This window comes from Silurus meridionalis, chromosome 26, assembly GCF_014805685.1.
Source record: "Silurus meridionalis isolate SWU-2019-XX chromosome 26, ASM1480568v1, whole genome shotgun sequence".
In the NCBI taxonomy this organism is placed as follows: Eukaryota; Metazoa; Chordata; class Actinopteri; order Siluriformes; family Siluridae; genus Silurus; species Silurus meridionalis.
This window is the reverse complement of record NC_060909.1, coordinates 17166216-17185820: the sequence shown is the minus strand read 5'-3', so window position 1 is coordinate 17185820 and position 19605 is coordinate 17166216. Positions and strand designations below refer to the sequence as shown.

General features: G+C 45.0%; 2 protein-coding genes across 2 annotated transcripts; one reads left to right on the top strand and one right to left on the bottom strand.

Moving 5' to 3' along the window:
• Positions 1-763: 763 nt before the first annotated feature.
• rrbp1b (ribosome binding protein 1b) lies at positions 764-13568 on the bottom strand. Its single transcript, XM_046840193.1, has 27 exons — positions 13419-13568; positions 9497-10035; positions 8645-8783; positions 8247-8395; positions 7975-8097; positions 7431-7583; positions 7180-7291; positions 6730-6887; positions 6329-6467; positions 6001-6190; positions 5533-5605; positions 5223-5339; positions 4840-4956; positions 4729-4763; positions 4551-4638; positions 4342-4434; positions 4143-4235; positions 3943-4035; positions 3762-3851; positions 3562-3654; positions 3410-3481; positions 3222-3314; positions 3052-3135; positions 2885-2950; positions 1856-1936; positions 1610-1765; positions 764-1239 (listed from the first exon to the last, which is right to left on the bottom strand). Exons 2-27 carry the CDS (start codon positions 9998-10000, stop codon positions 1204-1206), a joined length of 3147 nt encoding a protein of 1048 aa, XP_046696149.1. The 5' UTR covers positions 10001-10035; positions 13419-13568; the 3' UTR covers positions 764-1203.
• A 4713-nt stretch (positions 13569-18281) lies between these two features.
• On the top strand, positions 18282-19083 carry LOC124379721 (protein PET117 homolog, mitochondrial). The gene is made up of 2 exons (XM_046840244.1): positions 18282-18509; positions 18925-19083. The coding sequence occupies exons 1-2, from the start codon at positions 18414-18416 to the stop codon at positions 19081-19083; spliced, it is 255 nt and encodes an 84-aa protein (XP_046696200.1). The 5' UTR covers positions 18282-18413.
• Positions 19084-19605: the final 522 nt, after the last annotated feature.

The following is a 19605-nucleotide window of genomic DNA, read 5'->3' as shown; positions in this document are numbered from 1 at the left end:
ATATGTTTTCACGTATTCAAATATTAAATATTAAAGCATTAAATCGTTGTGCAACAGGTGATGTGTTACTCTGAGGGTAGTCAATATGTGTAAGTAATGCAAGTGGAAACACAATGAGTGAGAATACAGACAGAAAAATGAGTTAAACATACAGATAGACAGAGAGATAGATATTGAACGAGATAAGATAGATAATTAATCTAGGGAGAAATTAACATTCTGAAGAAGCACAGAAAGTAAAAAAAAAAACTACTAAAAGCAATTGAGTTAATAATATACTGAATGGCCCCAGTGAGGCCGTACTGCCCCACACAGTGGGCTTTATAAACTGTAAATGCACTTTGCATATCAACCCTCAAAATGGATATAATAAACCATCTGGGAGATCTAAACAATATAAAAACATAAGTGATCCTGAGTTTGAAGTATCTAAATTAAACACCACCATGTCAACTATTGTACATGTTCTACTGTAAAATAATACCGGTAATGTTCTGAAGCTTGGACGAAATGGATCTGTAAATAAAGAACGATAAACAGAAGGAGTGCATTTATATACAGTGAAGATTCAGCACCGCTCCTCTGGTATAAAAAGATCAGAATCAAGAATTCAACAGAGCATGGAGAAGTCGTGTTTACACCCGAAACTTTCAAAGTGCTGTCTGATATAGCAACGTTTTTGAGGAAGATTTTACACTAATACGAAATAAGGACACAGGAAACAAAGAAAAAGTCAACAGGTGCAAAATAAACAAAACCCAAATAAATCTCTTAAACCTTTATTTCATTTTTAAATCACATTTGGTCAGCACCCGACTACAAGTAGTGTGAGGGCTGGATTGCATCTCTGTAACGTGAAATGTTCCTTCCCTTCACTTCCACGTGAAGGACAGTCTTTTTTTTTTTTTTGCACGTAATTGCACAGGAGCGTGCGTCTGACGCACATGCACTTTGCCCTTTTCTTCGTAACACTGACAGTCGAAGGAATGTGAAGAGTCTTGGACGTGGACAAAAACCAAAACAAAAATACAAAGAATTCTACTAAAAATATAAATCAGTCGTTAAACTTGTGTTTGGACCCCGTATGTCGTTTCCCTCCCTTTGCGCTCCTCTTAACACAGTACACGAACGATTACAGAAAGAAGAAAAAAAAAAAAATGTAAGGCGTTTTTGGTGGTTGGGCTCCTCCTTCCAGCCGAGACGTTAGACTGAAGTTCCTTCCTTCATCTCTTCTCCTTCCTGAAGATACACAGAGAGCAAAAATATCATCAATTACATGGAAACTTCATCATTACTATGGTATTCATTGTACCTTAAAAAAAAAAAAAAAAAGTACAACTAAGATCACAATTACACAAAAAATAATTAGTGGTCTAGAAATCTGTGGAAAAATACGCCATGTTTGCAGGTTTAATATAATAAACGCCATGCGGGTACTGTACACAGCCTCACAGACATGTGCTTCCTGTATTCCTGAGGACAATTCCAAAGTAAATAAATAAATGAAACAAATCTAGATGCATGAAATCAGACATGTGATCATCAGCAGATTAGTTACCAATGAAAGGCAGTCTAACAGACTCAGAGGTCACTGGGAAGAGAACAGCACCTGCTGCTGCACTTTCTCCTGTAGCTTCTCCTGCAGGTTTCTCACCACCTCCTTCTCTTTGGTCAACTCCTCCTGAGCGCTGATTAGTTTCTGCTGAAGCGTCGCCGACGTCTCGGTGAGCTCCTGCGCCAGCTTCACCTCTTTCTCAAGCCTCTCCTGTTAACCACATGCACACACACACAGATTGAGCCTGCAACGTTCTTCTGCTGGCTGCTGTGAATAATTATAACGTGGTACTGCGGGAACCTTGAGCTCGGTGGTGGCTCCTTGTCCTGCTGACTTCAGCTTTGCTACCTGATCCTCCAGGTCACTCACACAATTCTGGGCCTGCAAGATTGTCACACACGTATACACACACACTTCAGTATAAAAATACTGTATCTGTAATCACAAGAGAACTCTCTGTAGAGTCGAAAACAATTTCTCCGCCTGCTCCAGCTGTGCCTGCACCTGGTACCAGAGGTCAAATTCCACAATGTCAAGGAAAAAGGAGCAGTGCAGCACAGACCCAGGGATCTAAGTGAAGAGGTTAGATGTTTATATAGACACAAGGAACCCCACGGGAGAGTCACAGAGCCAGAACACCTTCAGCATCCGAAATCCAACACAACATGCGCTCAGGTTAGACACGTGCCGACGTCACGATGTTTCACGACGTGAATAACACGGATTCTCTCTTCACCGTGGTTAGTGGGTGCGATATTTGAGACAGGAAGTTAACATTTTGTCAGGAAAAACGAGCGAGAGTAAGAATTTGGGCGAGTTTGACGAGGGGCGACTTGTGACGTCTAGATGACTGGGTCAGAGCGTCTCAAAAACTGCAGCTCGTTTGGGCTGATCCCAGTCTGCAATGCTCAGTATCTATTAAAAGTGCTCCAAAGAAGGAACAGTGGTGAACCAGCGACAGGGTCGTGGGCGGAGCTTCATGCTGTTGATGCTCGACGGGGACTGTTTTGGCAGCAAAGAGGGTCCAACACAATATTAGACAGGTAGTCATAATGTTATGCCTGATCCGTGTATAATACAATACTGGTACTGTCCTGGGGGGGCGTGGCTTACAGGTGAAATAACAAACCTAGACCACCCACAAAGGTGTTTTTTTTCTAGAACGGTTTCCTTTAGTTTTCGGTATAACTGATCATCGGCACGTGCCTGTTCCCAGAGTTCTCCTCCAGCGTAAGCCCCGGATGACACTTCAAGTAAACGCAGGCAATAACTAGCATTCTCACGGCCACACAACACACGCTGCTGAGCAGCCTCATTCCCCAGCCTGACCTGGCTGAGCTGCGTGTCCCCGTTGCTCTGCGCATGCTCGCTCTTTTCCTGCAGGTGCTGTCTGACCTGTAACGCACAGCAATCACGTAAACACTCAGGCCCCGCCTCACGCACAGCTCTCGTCGAAGCTGTACCGAGATCGGCATGGAAGCGTATTGTGTACGTACCGCCGCGAGCTCGGCGCGCTGTTTCCGAGCGTCCGATTGCGCCGCCTCCAGCTGACTCTGAGTGGCTGTTAACAACGTCTTCAGCTGCGAGACAGCGGAAAAAAAATAAATTAAAAAGTCTCATCAAGCGCAAACGAGTTGTCGAGTGCGAATGTCGTGTTGAGCGTCACCTGCTCCATCTCCTCAGTACAGCTCTGGCTGAAGCTGATAGACTCCAGCTGTTTCTCCAGCTGCGCTTCGAGCAGCATCACCTGCCCTTTTAGCTGTGAAGGAAAGGAGAATGGCGTCAAGAGTCGCTGCCAGGCTTCGATTCGGTCTCAAAAATTTTAAATAAACACAAACGTTGACTGAAATCCACCTGCTCTGTGCTCTGGTCATCTGTCTTAAGTGCTTCTACACGCTCCTCCAACTCTTTCACCTGAAGCAGAGCCTGAAAAACACACACAGATTGAAACAAAAAAGCTCAGGACATGGATTATTTCGCGCGTGTGAGAGCGTGCGCGTGTTTACCGCCGCCCGCTGTTCCTCGACTTCAGAGATCTTGGATTTCCACGCGACCTCTCCATCCTGCACGCTGTGCTGCAGGTCCTTCAGAATGCCCTCCTACACATACACGCGAAAAACAAAATGAGTACCGGTTTCCCAATCACAGCCGGCGAGCGACTGGCCGTTACGCAAAGAGGAAATGATTGGGCAAGTGTGCATCGTACCGTTTCACTGAGTACGGCTCTGTAGTGCTCACATTGCGCATGCAGCGCCACCTGACTCTCCTGAGCTTCCTTTAACTGCTGTAGAGCTTCCTGTAAGGGACACCAGCACACACAGAATGTAAACAAGGCCAGGTAGTGTATTATTAAATGGGAGGAGGATGGTGGGGGGGGTGTTATTTACTGTTAGTGCTGGGTCTTTTTCTTCAGACGTTTCCTGTTGACTGTGTGAGAGCGTCTCTTGTGCTTTGAGCGTGAACGCCTCCAACCAATTACTCTACGCACAAAAAACACACATTTAGCTCCAGATGTTTCTCCCCCTCCGGGTATTTGAACAGTTTGCCATTACAGTGTCTGACTGTTTAAGAGAAGGGTTTCCTTTACCTGTTCGGTTTCTATGACGGCATGAGGGAAAAGGGTTCGGAGAGCATTCTTGGTGTCCGCCTGAAGAGCGTCGAGCTTCTGTTTGACCTCGTTCTGCACGCGCGTTCACGCGACAACGTTATAATGTGCATTTATGAGCGCTGATGTGATCAAAAAAGCAAGTGTGCGTGTGTGTGTGTGTGTGTGTGTGTGTACACACCTGAGTGTTAATTGCTTGGTGCAGTCTCTCATCACTCAGTCGCTCAGCTGCAGCCAGAGACTCGGCGGCAGCGGTGTTCTTCTCCTGAAGATCCTACACACACACACACACACACACACACAGGAATATGACACAAACCCGACTCGCTCTATAATTACATAAAGAAAAGGATTTCAATTGTTCTGTCCTGCGTCTACACACGCACGGACCTTGATCTCTGCCTTCGTCTGCTCCACCTGTCCCCTCAGCTGCTGCAGCTCCTCCTCCAGAGTGATCAGACGGGCATCCTTCTCCAAGCTGAAAAACAGGATCGTGTTTCAATAAGATAAACAAAGGAATCCCTTGGCTGCAGTATGCGCAAACAGGACACGCGTCCTCGTTTCTTACTTCTCAAACGGCTGCTCCGCTTCTGCCGTCTCGGCCTGCGAATGCAAGAACCGAGTGAGTGAGATCGGCAGTCGCACACACATATATACGCGTGAGAAGAAGTGTTCTTACCGCCTCCTTCTGCTGCTCGACCACTTCTCTGAGCTGCTTCAGCTCCTCCTCCAGCGCCGAGACTTGGCTCTCTCGCTCTGCGAGGCTGCCCTGCAGCTGCAGCACCGAGCTGTCCACCTGAAACACAGGAAGCAAATCAAAGTTCAGTGCAAAGGTTCACGCGTTCTCACCGATTTGCTCATAAATTGAACACACACGCCGACTGTCCCGGTTATGAAACATCTGGAATCTCCAAATCAAAATCTCGTTCTGACTGTTGATTTGTGTGTGTGTGTGTGTGTGGTCCTAGTCAGTGAGTAGAATGTATAGAAAATGCTAATGATTATATTGATAACGAACTTGTGGTTGATTAAAAACATGGGCGTATCTAATAAAAATCGGACCGTAGATTTTTGCTGCTCCATCTGTTCCCTCAGATGTTTCAACTCGTCCTCCAGCGCCGACACCGTGCTCTCTCGCTGGCTAAGACGGCCCTGTAGCTGCTGCGCTGAGCTCTCGGTCTGACAAAAACAAAACACAGATAGAATATGATGCAGACAGGAACGAGGTACATGTCTATACAGAGCTAAAATGACATCATAATAACATAAAACTGTGCAACATGATGAAGACGAGACTCCCAGGGTAATAACTTTCTCTAACTCTAAGCAGGCAGTGTAAACTCTGATATAAGTGCTCAAAGTCCAAAGTTACCTCCAAGGCACTTGCTTTCATCTTCTCCAGCTGTTGCTCAAGAGACGCCACCAAATCCTCCTTTTCCTTTACACTAAGAAAAAAGGAAAAAAAAAACAAACCCAGAAGCAATGAAAGCATGTCACAACAATAATAGGGGAAGAAAAATAAAATAAATAAATTAAAAAAAAAATGAACAGTTCTCCGCTATGCAAGTTTGTTTCCCATAATCACAGGTTTACATCATAGTTATCGTTTCCTTAGTAACGACATTTATTGTTTTCTGGATGTAATGTTTTTTTAATGATTATTAAAACTTGAAAACATACACAATAATGCCAGAGGTATTTATTTATATTATAAATATATATATATAAAAAAAAAATTGTACCCCAAGGTATTTACTGAACCATGAATAGTTACACCCCTATAATATTTATTTATTTATAAATCTGATATTCTGTGCATCTCAAATCTATTAACCCGTACCTGTTCTTCAGCTGCTCCAGTTCCCCAGAGTTCACCTGTGGTGCAGCGGACTGCAGCGGGGCCTGCGCTTCCACGAGGACTTGCTCCTGTGCGTCCTGCTGAACCTGAGCGAGCTGAGATTTGAGATCCTCCACCTCTGCACATCTGGCCTTGAGGTCCACCTCCGTGGTGCGCACGCACTCCTGCAGCTCTGAATACATGCGCACACGGAATTGATTCTTAGATCGATGTGGTATCTGTATGTGCTCGGTACTTTTTTTTTTTTTTTAAGATTTCATCAAGTTATATGATAATGCACTGAACTGAAGACATGTAGAAGATCACTGACCACTGAGCTGGCTGCCTTCCTGTTGTGCTTGCTGCAGCTGGGCCTGCAGGGTGGCGCTGTTGTTCTGCGCCTGACACAACTCGGCCTTGACCTTCTCCAGCGTCTGCTGCAACGTCTGCTCGGCCTCCGCGCGTCCGGTCTGTAAACACGCGTTTATATTCAGCATGCGCATTTAATAGCAAGTTCAACTAGAAAAAAAAGCTCTTATGTTCTCTCTTCTGTAACCCGGCCAAGTTTAATGCGTTTTTCTGGAGAGTTCAGAACAGCTTATATGCATTAATTCAGATATTTTGCCTTCAGGGTTTAAAAAAAAAAAAAAAAAAAAAAAACCTCAAACAATCTTGAGAAGTTCCCTTAAGAGAAAAAAGAAAAGGAAAAAAACTAAACGGTCCTTCACATACCTTGACCTGGGCCAGCTGCTCTTCGGTGGCGGCCATTTTGGACTCGAGCGTTTTCCTGCGCTCCTCCTCGGCGCGTTGCGTGTCCGTGCGTTCGCCAGCTCGCGGCTCAGACGCGACGTCCTGGCGCAGCTTCTCCAGCTCGGCGTTTTGCCTGTTTTGTGGGTATGAAGAGAAAACTGTATTAATCGCAGAGAAAGAAAAAAAAAAAAAACAAGCGCCGTTTTAACTGACTGAACGCAGCAACCATTGGACTCGAGTAGGGTCTACTCTGTAACGTTTTTTCATTCTTCATGCTGCTGGAGCGTTCCACAGCCTGAAATCTCGACATGTGACAACAGGAAGGTTTTGGCTGAGGTTTTGATCTGTGAGCTTTACTCAAATCAAAACAGTGACAAGGTTTCAATGGTTGGCCGCCAGTATGTGTTTTGTGTGTGTGCATATGTACATGCTCTCTGCGGCTGGAGGCTTGGTTCAGAGCGTCTCTGAGGATGGTGTTTTCTTGCTGCAGGCGAGCCAGCTGCGCAGCAGGGCCGTTCTCCAGCCGATCCTGCAGGCTTTGGATCTACAACAGGCACAAAACACGTTCATTAATAAAAATTAAATTTGATGAAACGCCACGTTGCGCCGTTTCAAAAAAACACTGGGCAAATCCTTTAAAATGTCTCAATATTCAACTCGGAGGATGTCGTCTGAACTCGGACCTTGCTGTTGAGCTTCTGCGTCTGTTGCGTGTGCTCGTCGTAGGAAGCTTTCATGCGAGCGTGCAGCGCGGCGATCTCCTGCTCACGAGCGCTCAGCTCTGAGCTCATGCGGGTTTCCACCGAGGCCATCTTGCTCTTCTCGCCGCTCAGCTCCTGCAAAACACGACACGCAAAGCGGAACGGAATGAAGGCGCAGAACTGCGAGACGACGCAATTAAAAGATCAGAGAGTGAATAAAGGTGTGCCGTTATGATGTCAAATTATTGCCAGCGTTCGTTCCATTACGCACGACGACCGACTTTGTGATCGCAAGGTGTGACCAATTCCTCTGCCGGCTTGTCATAGCGTGGCGTGATTACAAACACTTATTTAAAAGCCCTGAATCGAGACTTGAGGCTGAGTTTATGCTGACAAGTTGCATCCTCGCCCAAAAACCTGTCTGTGGACATTCGATCAAATTCTTTCACCTCTTCAACCACTGATATCTCCTAACATGTGCTTTAATACAGACTGACTGGGATTTGAACAGGACAGAAGGAAAAACCTTTGTGAGCTCGCGGATGCGCGTCTTAGACGCGGCGCCGTTCTCCTGCTCAGCAGACAGCAGCTTGTCTTTCTCCTCCAGCTGCTTCTTCAGAGCTGCTAGCGGGTCGCCTTTTTGAGATGCCTGGAGGAGCAGAAAGAACAAACGTACATGTAGAACAGGTTAAAGAGGTTTATTTTCCCTGCTGGTGAAGTCAAGGAGTAAAGAAGCAGTGACAGGAGGAATCTGAAACGATACAGACAGAGAAGCAGGGTGTGGAAGAGTCAACCTACCAGCTGCCAGGTGTCCGCTCCCGCCTTGTCGCTGATGATCTCCAAAAGCTTCTGCGTCTCCGAGTCGCTGAAACTGGAGCTGCTCAGGGTGGAGACCAGAGTTTTAAACGGCAACAGCAGGGGCACATCTGCACCATCCGCGGCAGCTGCTGGACGCAAACAAAGCAGACCTGAGAGAACGATTCGTTTTCAACCCGAAAACATCAAATATATTCCTATGGCAGCCAATTTGAATTCCTGCACTTGAACTTGAGTAGGTTGCCTCCGGAGGGCTAATTTAAGCACATACCGCAATTACCGAGGTACAGGTATGGGTTATGCAATCAAGAACCGGTACCTACAGGTTTGCATGCATTGTTCAGCCTCATTAGTGCAGAATGCTATTAGGGAGCACGTACCTGGCTCTGCCTTCTTTTTTGACTTCTTCTTGGAAGAGGCTTCAGGTCTGGGCGGCTCGGCTTTCGATGGGATAATCGTCACCGGGGCAACTTCTGCCACGACAGCAACAGCTGGCTGTTTCGTGCCCTTGGGAGTCGGCTCCTTGGCAATTTTAACACTCGCAGGCTTAGAACCCGAGTCTTTGGAAGCCTTTGCGGCTGATTCTTTTACCACAGGTTCCTTGCCTGCCTTAGCAGCTGGTTCCTTAGGTGCAGGCTCCTTGGCAGCTTTGGTGGCCAATTCTTTAGCAGCAGGTGCTTTAGAAACTTTACCACCCTGCTGCTTGGCGACAGGCTCCTGGGTACCTTTGGCACTCGGTTCCTTGGCAGCCTTAGTGACTTGCTCTTTAGTAACCGTTTCCTTCACCACCTTTGCGGCTGGTTCCTTTGCAACCTTAGGAGCTGCTTCCTTGGCACCCTTTGGAGTTGCTTCCTTAGCAGCAGGTTCCTTGGCACCCTTAGGAGCTGCTTCCTTGGCAACAGTTTCCTTGGCACCCTTAGGAGCTGCTTCCTTGGCACCCTTAGGAGCTGCTTCCTTGGCAACAGTTTCCTTGGCACCCTTAGAAGCTGCTTCCTTGGCAACAGTTTCCTTGGCACCCTTAGAAGCTGCTTCCTTGGCAACAGGTTCCTTGGCACCCTTAGGAGTTGTTTCCTTGGCAACAGGCTCCTTGACAACCTTAGGAGTTGCTTCTTAGCAGCTGGTTCCTTGGCACCTTTTGCAGCTGGTTCCTTGGCGATTTTGCCAGCTGAGTCTTTAGGGGTGGAATCCTTGGAGTTCTTATGGGCCACCTCTTTGGTGATGATCTCTGAAACAATTTCAACTGGTTTAGCAGGGGCTGGCTCTACTTTCGCTACCTTTTTCTTCTTCTTGTCTTTTGGGGAAGGTGCAGGTGGGGCTGCTGCTACATAAGGCTTTGTCACTGCTACCTGAACCTCAGCTTTGGGCTCTGGGATCACTGGGGTAACCGGTACAGAAACGGGAGCTGGTACATCAGCAACCTCCAATTCAGCTTCTGCATCGCTAGTTTCCGATGCAGGTTCATGGCTAGAGTCGTGCTGCCCCTCCTGTTCAGGAAGCTTCCCGTTCGGCTTCTCGTCCTTCTTCTTGGCTTTGCTTTTCTTCTCCGCTGCCTTCTTCTTCTTATCCACACGCTGGGGCTGAGCTTTGGCCAGCTCGCGGCGCTGCTTAGCCAAGGCTTCTTCGTAAGAGGTCTCCTTCATGGAGAGAGTGGACACCAAGGCGATTCCGATCGCAGAAACCACCATGAAGCCACCGAAAACCATGATGCCTAGGGTCTGAGGGTCGTACACGTCCATTTTTGCTTGGTCCTGTTCCACCGATGATCCTGTTTCTGCAACACAGTAGTACGAGCGCTGTTTATTGACATTTCGAATAAACAAAATGGACATTCGATCGTGAGAATATTCACACCGTGAACTACATCAAAAAACAGTTGTGGAAAATCTTTATTTTAAGTGCAACAAGAACATTCTACCCACACACACAAAAAAAAAATGTTTACTTAACTTGTCCTTGTATGTGCTGGAAAACTATGGTGCTATCTACTCAGGTAAAGAAGCCAAGGTCCAGAAAACCAGACAGTCTAGCCTCCTTCCATTACTCCTACCGGTCTCAAAGGCCTTTTCATCAAAACATGGCAACCGCCCAAGTCTCGACCACCGGAGACAAGGTTATGCAATGCTGTCCAAAGAGCGTGCCGCTCTGATCTCCACTCAGCTTCAAATGGTTCTCCAGTTTCCATGCAATCAGTGTGGAGTAGCAGCAGCACACAATATGGACACACACACACCCCACGGCAAGCTGGAATTCCTATGAATATCTTCAGGCCTGAGCAGGAACCCACAGGGACTGCACCTACATATATTCTCATTCTCTCATTCTCTCATTCTCTCTCTCTCTCTCTCTCTCTCACACACACATTCACTCACACTACAGGTTGAGATTCCTTCAAAATGCTGAGTGGACACTTGAACGAGAACTCCCTGATAGAAAAGCAAAGATCTAACAGCGCAGTTCATATTTCAGACCTTCAAAAGGTACTAAATCACAGAGCATCATCACAAATGCGGCACAAAACCGAACTCCAACAAAAACTGCTGCCTTTAATGATTATTGCCAAATGAGGAGGAAAAGTTTATCTTTACTTCCTTGAGGGGGAAAATCAATTACAAAGACAGTCTAAAGGCACGAGTGTGTGATTACAGCTCGCTTTCTTAATCGCCCGTTCTGGGGTTTTTTTTTGGCCATGCTGGGGTTTGGCCTCGGAACGCTAACAGGTTCCACATGTTCGGCTTTGAACAGGGCGGATACAGAGCTCGAACATCATAAATAAATATAAATGGTTGTAAATGTTTATTTAGGTATTAGGCTAACCTGTACACACCGCTAAATGGCTGCGTTCCAGTGGTGGACAAATAAAACGGGAAAGAACCTTCAGGCTTACGACGTCCAGCTCGCGGGTTTATCGGAACGCGTGTCAAATCTGAACGGGAAACATTTTCCTTTTGGAAATGAAACCTGTTCCTCCTCGAGTTCAGCAGGTTCACGGGAGAGAAAGCGGTTTAATATGGGGCAATTTCCATCCTTTTTTATACGCTCGCCTATTTTCAGAGTCGGTGCGTGCTCGGATTAACTGCTGGCATGGTGCGGTGAACATTGTGGAGATGACAACTGTCTCATTTCAGCCCCCTAAAATAGTCAAGTTATGCCCGACTGGCTGCACTAGCAGGTTTACCCAATCCCAGTATACAGAGCATAGAGGCTACAATTATCGCAGGAAGTCACCTGGTCGGGTTTCTGTTCGGACATAATGGATGGTTGGGTCCCAATTTGGCGCGGTATTGAATCCATAGACCAGCGGATCAAGCTGGTGGTGGCAGTCCAACGATATGAGGAATGTTCTCTAAACAAACTACGAGCCATTTCATCAATTAGAGCATTTCTGGAAAAGCAACATATGAGCTCCATTGATCACTTGAAGTAAAGACAATAAAATAATCAGCCAGTTGTGAAAAACTACCCCAATGGCCTTGTTTTTTCTTCTACAACTTTGCAATTTTATTCGCCCAAAGGCAAAGGAACAACAGAACATCAGATTAGCATTGGCCTGCTTTAACGCAGCACCGAACCGTTTACTTCCTCCTGTCACGATTCCACTCCAAGAACATGAGTTGGTATCAGTGTGCTTAAGGGGTGAGGGAAGAAGCAGAAGGAGCAGAAGCGTGTCCTATTCAGACGCTTCAGTAACAGAATCACAACCCGTATTCGTTTACTTAACACCTCAGCTGAAATTGAGTCGTGTTACAGACGGCGCTTTGAAACAGACGCTTCCTTCTCGCTGGATTACTGAACACCAAGTGATCCTGATATCCAACATGATCAGTCACCGTCGACGAGTTGCATCGTCCTCGTCTGATCAACGTCGAGAAAGACGGGAACTCACTGGCATTTTACAAACACCGAATGAAGTCACCAAGAGGACGAATGAATGAACGATGAATCGGTTCCATTCGAGCTTCCTGAACTTCATTCCAGGCCGAACGGTTCGAATTCGTCGAGGAGGGAAGACCTTTTCGTCCTTCACAGTGATTGATAATAATAATAATAATAATAATAATAATAATAATAATAATAATAATAAACCATATTATACAAGATCATCCCTGAAGTGCAACCACACACTTTTTATTATTTAAATAAATACACCTCTATTAAATGCAATATATTGACAAGTGATTTATTTTATTTTTTTATAAATATATTTTGGGGAATTTATTTGTAAACACACAGACAGGACACGTTCAACATTCAGATGTCAGTTTTAGTATTAGGGTTTTTTTTTATGTATATATATCAATTTTTTTTTTTAAATACGAGGTGTATCTTGACGACTCTTTTTAAACGACAAGCTTTTGGAAATGTGAAAAGGAAAATAGATGGATGGATTTGATGATGGATGAATGAATGAATGGTCCTGTCATCATCATCATCATCATGATCATGATCATTATCCTGAGATGAGTTAAAGACTGGCAAAGATTAAGGGGAGGGAAAACAAAAGACAATGAAAATTATAATAATTTATAAAATTGATCTGGAATAAAATCCCAGCTGTGAAATGTGGATCAGCCTGTGCTCTTGTGTGACTTCTTCCCAAAAGCAGGAGCTTCAATGACCTGCCTGATGAAAGGGGGCACAGTTTCCACTTCTACATAATGAAACGTGTCCAAATGGATGAGAGAAACCTTCTGAACAATCTCCTGAAGGCCTGGGGTTTGGAAATTAAACCTGAGATTTATAAAAAAAAATGAAAAATATATATATATAATGTGTAAATCTAAACACTATGTAGAGTGAAGAAGAAGAATGATGATGATGATGAAGAGACTCAGCGTTCGGAATAACTTTCTTTTTTTTTTCCACGAGTACTAAAAGTGCAGAAAACACACTTTTAAAGAGTTTCTTTTTGTGATTTCATTCAGTAAGTGTGTAAGGAAGTGGAGAGAATGAAGTTGGTTGAGGAAAAAAAACTGAAGAGTCAGAAAGATTCCTAGAAGAACAGCACTAAGTTTCGAAACATTCCCAAAGAAGGCGAATGAAAAATGAGGGAAGGTTCAGCTCGGGTGGAGATTATATTAAAAGAAGAAAACGCCATATTTATCGACCGTTGTCTTTTAAAAGGCAGGAGAAAATATAAGGAGAAAGTGAACTCACCCGACAGCCGAAGTTTTTTCACTGACTCGGAACAGCCGCTGAGTCTGGAGTCGTGGCACTTTCTGTGAGTTGGCAAAGCGCCCGAGTGGGCGGGCAGGACACGAGGAGAAGGCGCTCTCTGAGATCTGATTGGCTCGAACGCGCGTCAATCAACGCTCGCTAAACGAATCGGATTACGGCAAGTCTGCGCGAGGCGAAAAGGGGGAGGAGGAGGAGAGAGAGGGAGGGATGAGGAAGGGGGCGGGGCGTCATTCAACTCAATGAATAGTGATGGAACGTCTGGGAAAAGTCTGCAGGAGAAGAATAGAAATTTATTATAATATATTTTAAAATATAAAAGATTATTTGAATTCGTGTGGGATTTATTACATTTGTGGGGTTCTATCAAATGGAAAGCAAGTGTGTGAAGGGTTGATCTGAGCTATAAAAAAAAGGGGGGGGGTGTGCCAGTAAAAACGAGCTCGAGCAACTAAGGGCTCGTCATCACTTTAGGGGTCAGGGTCGATGGCCCCTCCTCCGTTTAGACACACATACGCACACACACACCTTCCTGATAACATTACTAAAGCAGATTCCTGTGTCTAGACCTAAAACTACAGAAAACTTTCAAAAGTGCTTTTGCAAAAAAATACAAAAGATTAAAAAATCCCTACCAGGCATCCCTATCCAGGTCTGCCATATCTACTGAAATCCCATAATGCCAGTGGTGCAGCAAACGCAAAAGAAAGTTCAAACCGAAGCAGTTTTCATCATGTGATCGTTATTATAAAATCCACTTCCAACAACCACCACCCTCATCAAGTTTGCTGACGACACTGTTGTGGTGGGCCTGATCTCCAACAACGATGAGACGGCCTACCTACGGGAAATTAAAAACCTGGAGAGACAGTGCCAGGAGAACAATCTTCTCCTGAAAGTCAGCAAGACTAAGAAGTTGATAGTGGACTTCAGCACGGCGCAGGAGCGGTCATACCAACCGCTAAACATCAACGGGACCCCCAGTGGAGAGAGTGGACAGTTTCTGGTAACTACTTGTTCACATCACACAGGACCTGTCTTGTTCTTGTCACACCAACACCCTGGTGAAGAAGGCCCAGCAGCGTCTGTAGCATCTGAGACGCTTAAGGGACTATAAACTACCCTCTCGGGTGCTAAGGTCCTTTTACACCTGCACCATTGAGAGCATCCTGACGGGTAGCATCACTTCCTGGTTCGGGAACAGCACCATGCAGGACAGGCGAGCCCTACAGAGGGTGGTGCGGTCAGCTGAACGTACCATCCGTACCGAGCTCCCTGACCTGCAGGACGTCACCAGCCCGCGGTGCCGGACCAGGGCCAGGAAGATTGTGAAGGACCTCGGCCATCCCAACAATGGACCCCTTTCTTTGTTGCGTTCAGGGAAGCGATTCCACTTCTTGAAAGCAAACACAGAGAGAATGAGGAGGAGCTTCTTCCCGCAGGCCATTCGGAGTTTAAACCAGGAAACACCCAGGATCTAGTACTGGACGTCTCTTTCCATCTTCACTCATTCCTGCACCACATCCTGCACTATTATGACACCTTTACTCTGGACCTGAACAGCACAGTGTCGCTTTCTACCACAAAATACTGCACATGGACAATTTAAGGACAATCGCTAAATCACTTTCATTTGTACTGTCAATATCTGCCATACTCCTTCATGTACATACACATATATTTTCATATATTTTCTATAGTTTATACTTTTTATTGATCTAAATTCTATTCCTTTTTTAAGCTGAAATGTTGTCGTACAAGGCATTTCACTGCACGTCGTCCTCGGTATGCATGTGTACGTGACAAATCAGATTTGATTAGATCAGATTTGATTATTACACCTCTGAGCACTTTTCAGTGTCAGGATTCTGATAGCTGGCCTGCTGTTTGCCGTCAGACCGTTCAAAGTTTATAGGTCACGAGGGGTACGTCCGTTCCCGAACGTCAGAAAGTAAATACACTTCGTTCGGGTTAATCATTGAGCTCCGTTTTAGGAGCGAGAGTGAAGGAGGTGGCGAGTTCTGGTCAAGTCAATACGAGAAGGTGAATGAACAAATAAATGAGAATGATTGAGTGAGGATTTATTAGGAAGGGAGCTGAAGGAGGACCTGGTCCGATGTGATTTTCCCGGCTAATTGTGGAAGCAGTTCACAAATGCAATTGACTCATTTGTTTTTGAGAGAAAGAGACGAGAGAACTCAAGACGGACCAGGGTTCAGGATTGAGCCGAGGCCGCTTGGAGGTGGCAGCGTTACCCTGACACCACTGTGCCACTCAAATCCCTAATCACTCCACCATATTTATTCCATCAGTCAAAACACGTACAGGATTTAGAAATAAGTTTATTAGAGGGACAGTGCATGTAGGACGTTTTGGAGACAAGGTGAGGGAGGCGAGATTGAGATGGTTTGGACATGTTCAGAGGAGGGACATAGGGTATATCAGTAGGAGAATGCTGAGGATGGAGCCACCAGGAAGGAAGAAAAGAGGAAGACCAGGGAGGAGGTTTATGGATGTGGTGAAGGAAGACATGCAGGTAGTTGGGTTGAAAGAGGCAGATGTAGAGGACAGAGGGGTACGGAGACGGATGATCCGCTGTGGCGCCCCCTAAAGGGAGATGCCGAAAGTAGAAGAAGAAAACGTACAGGAACATCTGTACAACGACTCTGTGACTCCATTCAATTCAATTCATTTTTATTTGTAAAAGAAAAGCAACTTTACTCAGATAAAGTGGTTATAAGGTAGTATAAAAACGTCTACGTTTATCGCCTATAAGTTTGTTCCTTATAATTGTTGTTCCCTGATGACAAAGTTTGTGTGAATGTGTGAAATTAAAAATCTGAGGTAAAATTGATTTAATGTAACGGTGATTTACTGAAAAAACGAGTGAACTGGTCTGTCTGGGCGACTGGATGAGGCAGTTGCTGAGGGAATATATGATGAATTTTAGTCATACACACACCCACACACATACACATACACACACACACAAAACCTGGAGGTGATTTTGTAGGGATCAAACAATTCCAGCCAATGAAGGTCCTTAAATGCTCCTGTAAAAAGTACTGTGTGGGATATACCCGTGTGTGACCCATCTCATGCTGTTCTATTGGTTTTTGTGCTAATCAATAAAAATAAAAGCACGTGTTAGGCAACGTGTTCAATGTACACTTCAGAAAATCTCTGTCCATCTCTCTCTTTCTAACCATCCATCTCTCTCCCTCGTTTTTTCAGATAAGCATGATAGATCTCCTCAGAAGTACTCTCCCAGAAACTGCTTCCACCTCGAAAAGTGTCTCCTCACACACATACCCACCACACCCAAAACAAACACACATGCTCACACACCTCTGATTTGTGTGGAGCTTTATGGCCGAAACAACAAAGAAAAACTTGAAGCATGAAAATCATTTACACATCTTTAAGAGACGACGTTCCTATTTGCTCAGCTCTGGCGCTTCAGACGCTCACTGCTTGTTCACATTTCTCACAATATTGACACTCACACACTGTCCCAGCTCCTGCTGGGAGGCACTCGAGTCACCCCGCGGCCTGAACTGCGTATTACACACTCAGCTCAAATTTCACTGGGGTTTTTGTTTATTTTCAGACAGTCAATTCAACAGCAAGGGGCAGAGTCAAGGTGGCCATATTGTTTTTACCTGTTCAAGCTGAATAGCAGCAGGAAGGAGTGGTCGTATTTGATTACAGCCTGAAATTAAATCAAAATCTATTCCACAGCCCAAAACCCGGTTTCTCGTACGATGCCGAAAGTAAGACCTTGAGCGATTGATAACAGGAAAACCTCGCATCCAGTAGGAGGACAACACGACCTTTATAATCTACCCAAGACTGCGTGAGCTTGAAACTGTACGAGAAGTACGAACTGAAGTGAAATTAAGATGCAGATGTAAGAATAGAACACAGATTTCCAATTTCCAACTTTAAAGTAAAATTCCAACATCACGTTCCCTCAAATTTCACATGAGAACTATATAATACTATACATTTTATACAACCACTAATCCTGATTGGCATAGGCTCTTCATTCATTCATTCATTCATCCATTTGCTCATCTATGGTCGTCATTCCGAGTTTTGATCAATGTCTGCTGACCAGAGCCTTTCATCATCGCTGATCTGAATCATCAGAGGTCAACCCATAGACCCTGACCTTTCATCAGTGCAAAGAAAAGAATAGTTTCAACAGTTCCTGGGTGCATTCCGTTCATCTTTTGAAGCAAATGTTTGCAAATGGCAGAAATATTTAGCTAACTAGGACTTGGTAGGATCTTGGTACATTCTACCACGGAAGGCATACGGAAGATAGCAGCAGCAGCATCATCTCTATAATTCGATTACCACACTTAGATGTTTCCTTCTGGGACTGTATTCGTTTTTTGGGATATTTCATGTTAAATTACACAATAAAAATCTGCACCATAGGGGTCATCTGGCCACTGTGGTCTACTAGGTTTTGTAGAATTTCATAGAATGTGTATTATGTAGAATTTTGAGAAGAATTAAAAAAACATAAGAATAATAAATGGTGTAGAATCTGTATTGTGTAGAATTCGGAGAATAATATATAGATATATATATATTTTTTAGACTTTTTTATTCAACAATGTCAATAGCTTATCGCATTAGACCCAATTAATTTAAAACAATTAATTATTAAAAAATAGTTTAATAATTTCCAACATGCATCCTCGTGTGTATCTTCCAGGCCTGCAGGGGCGCTAAGCGTTGCCTCATACAAAAAACAGAGCACGAACAAATTTCGAGGCTCTGTTCCAAATAGGGACTCATTCCCGTCGTAGGCACACTGCGCGCTGTATTGAACAAAGCGGAAAGTAGGGCACTACGTGTCGGAAAAGCGGGCATTTGGAAGGCGTCTTGGTCGTCGCGGTGCCGGAGCGAGTCGAGGGTGCTAAGCCAGCTGCAGTGTCCCTGTCCCGTAATGTCCTTTTCGCGATGTCTACGGCTTCTAAAGTAGTTCTCGGGTTATCCGTAGTACTGACTGTGGGCACCGTGGCTGGAGTGCACTTCAAGCAGAATTGGGAGAGACAGGTATGAGCAGTGCATAGGGGTTAAGCAGCGCTAACAAGCGGCTAGCCGTGTTAATATTATTAGCTTGCTGGCTAACATAAAGGGGAATGACCTTTAGAAAATTTACTAAAATATAACACTGAAAACTGCCCGTGTGAACAATAAATATATATATATATATATATAAATAAATACAAATTTCTCATTGGGGCATTAATGTAACCGTTAGTGTAAAGGGGGTGGGGGAAAAAAAAAATCCCAGTCACGTGATGTGCACAAGCCACACCCATGCACCACCTGTCCAGCAAGGTGACCATCACTGAGCATGATCTCAGGGTTTGATTGATTGATCGATTGTTAGAATAAGTGACATAAGACCTGTGCCGAGGAAATTAAAAATAAGCGAGTTCCCTGTCATTGTTGTTCTCTTGAACAGAGGCTGCGAGAGGGGGTGCTGCGAGATCTGGAGCGTGTGGAGAGGAAGCGTGAGAACCAGCGAGCCCTCGAGGAGCAGATCCGCTTGACAAAAGACTTTGTGGCACGCAGAGAGCAGCAGGACGCTGCCGAGACGCCCAGTGGCGCTCAGGGTTCCTGAATTACCTGATCAGGACAGGTAGATATGGAAGCACTTACACTAAGGCCTGAGGAGGAGCTGATTTGGGACATAGTCATGGCCAGGGGTGGAGCTGGTTCTGGAGATGGTCCTGGCCATGCAGATGGACCTGATCCAGCTTCTCCTATAAGCCTAGAACTGTCCTGATTAACCATCAGGATGAAATGCACCAAGTTGTCTCCACCTTCGGATATGATGATTTGGCTCCACCCATATAAGAGGGGCTAGATTTGGTCAAACTCCACCCACAAGGCTTATTTCTTTACCTGTCCTTCATCTCTTCTGATTATAGTAACATCTAACATGACTTGGGGGCTGTGGTTGAAAAGCAGTTTGATTAGATGATGTGATGAAAGTGAGTCCGAAGAGAACAAGGCAGAAGACCCTAGCTGAAGATATAAAAGTCCCTTGGGGGGAGATTCATCTACTCTAGCTCCTCCTACATGGGTGGAGCCCAATCATAATGTGCAAAAGTGAAGAAAACTTGGTGCATTACATTCTGCT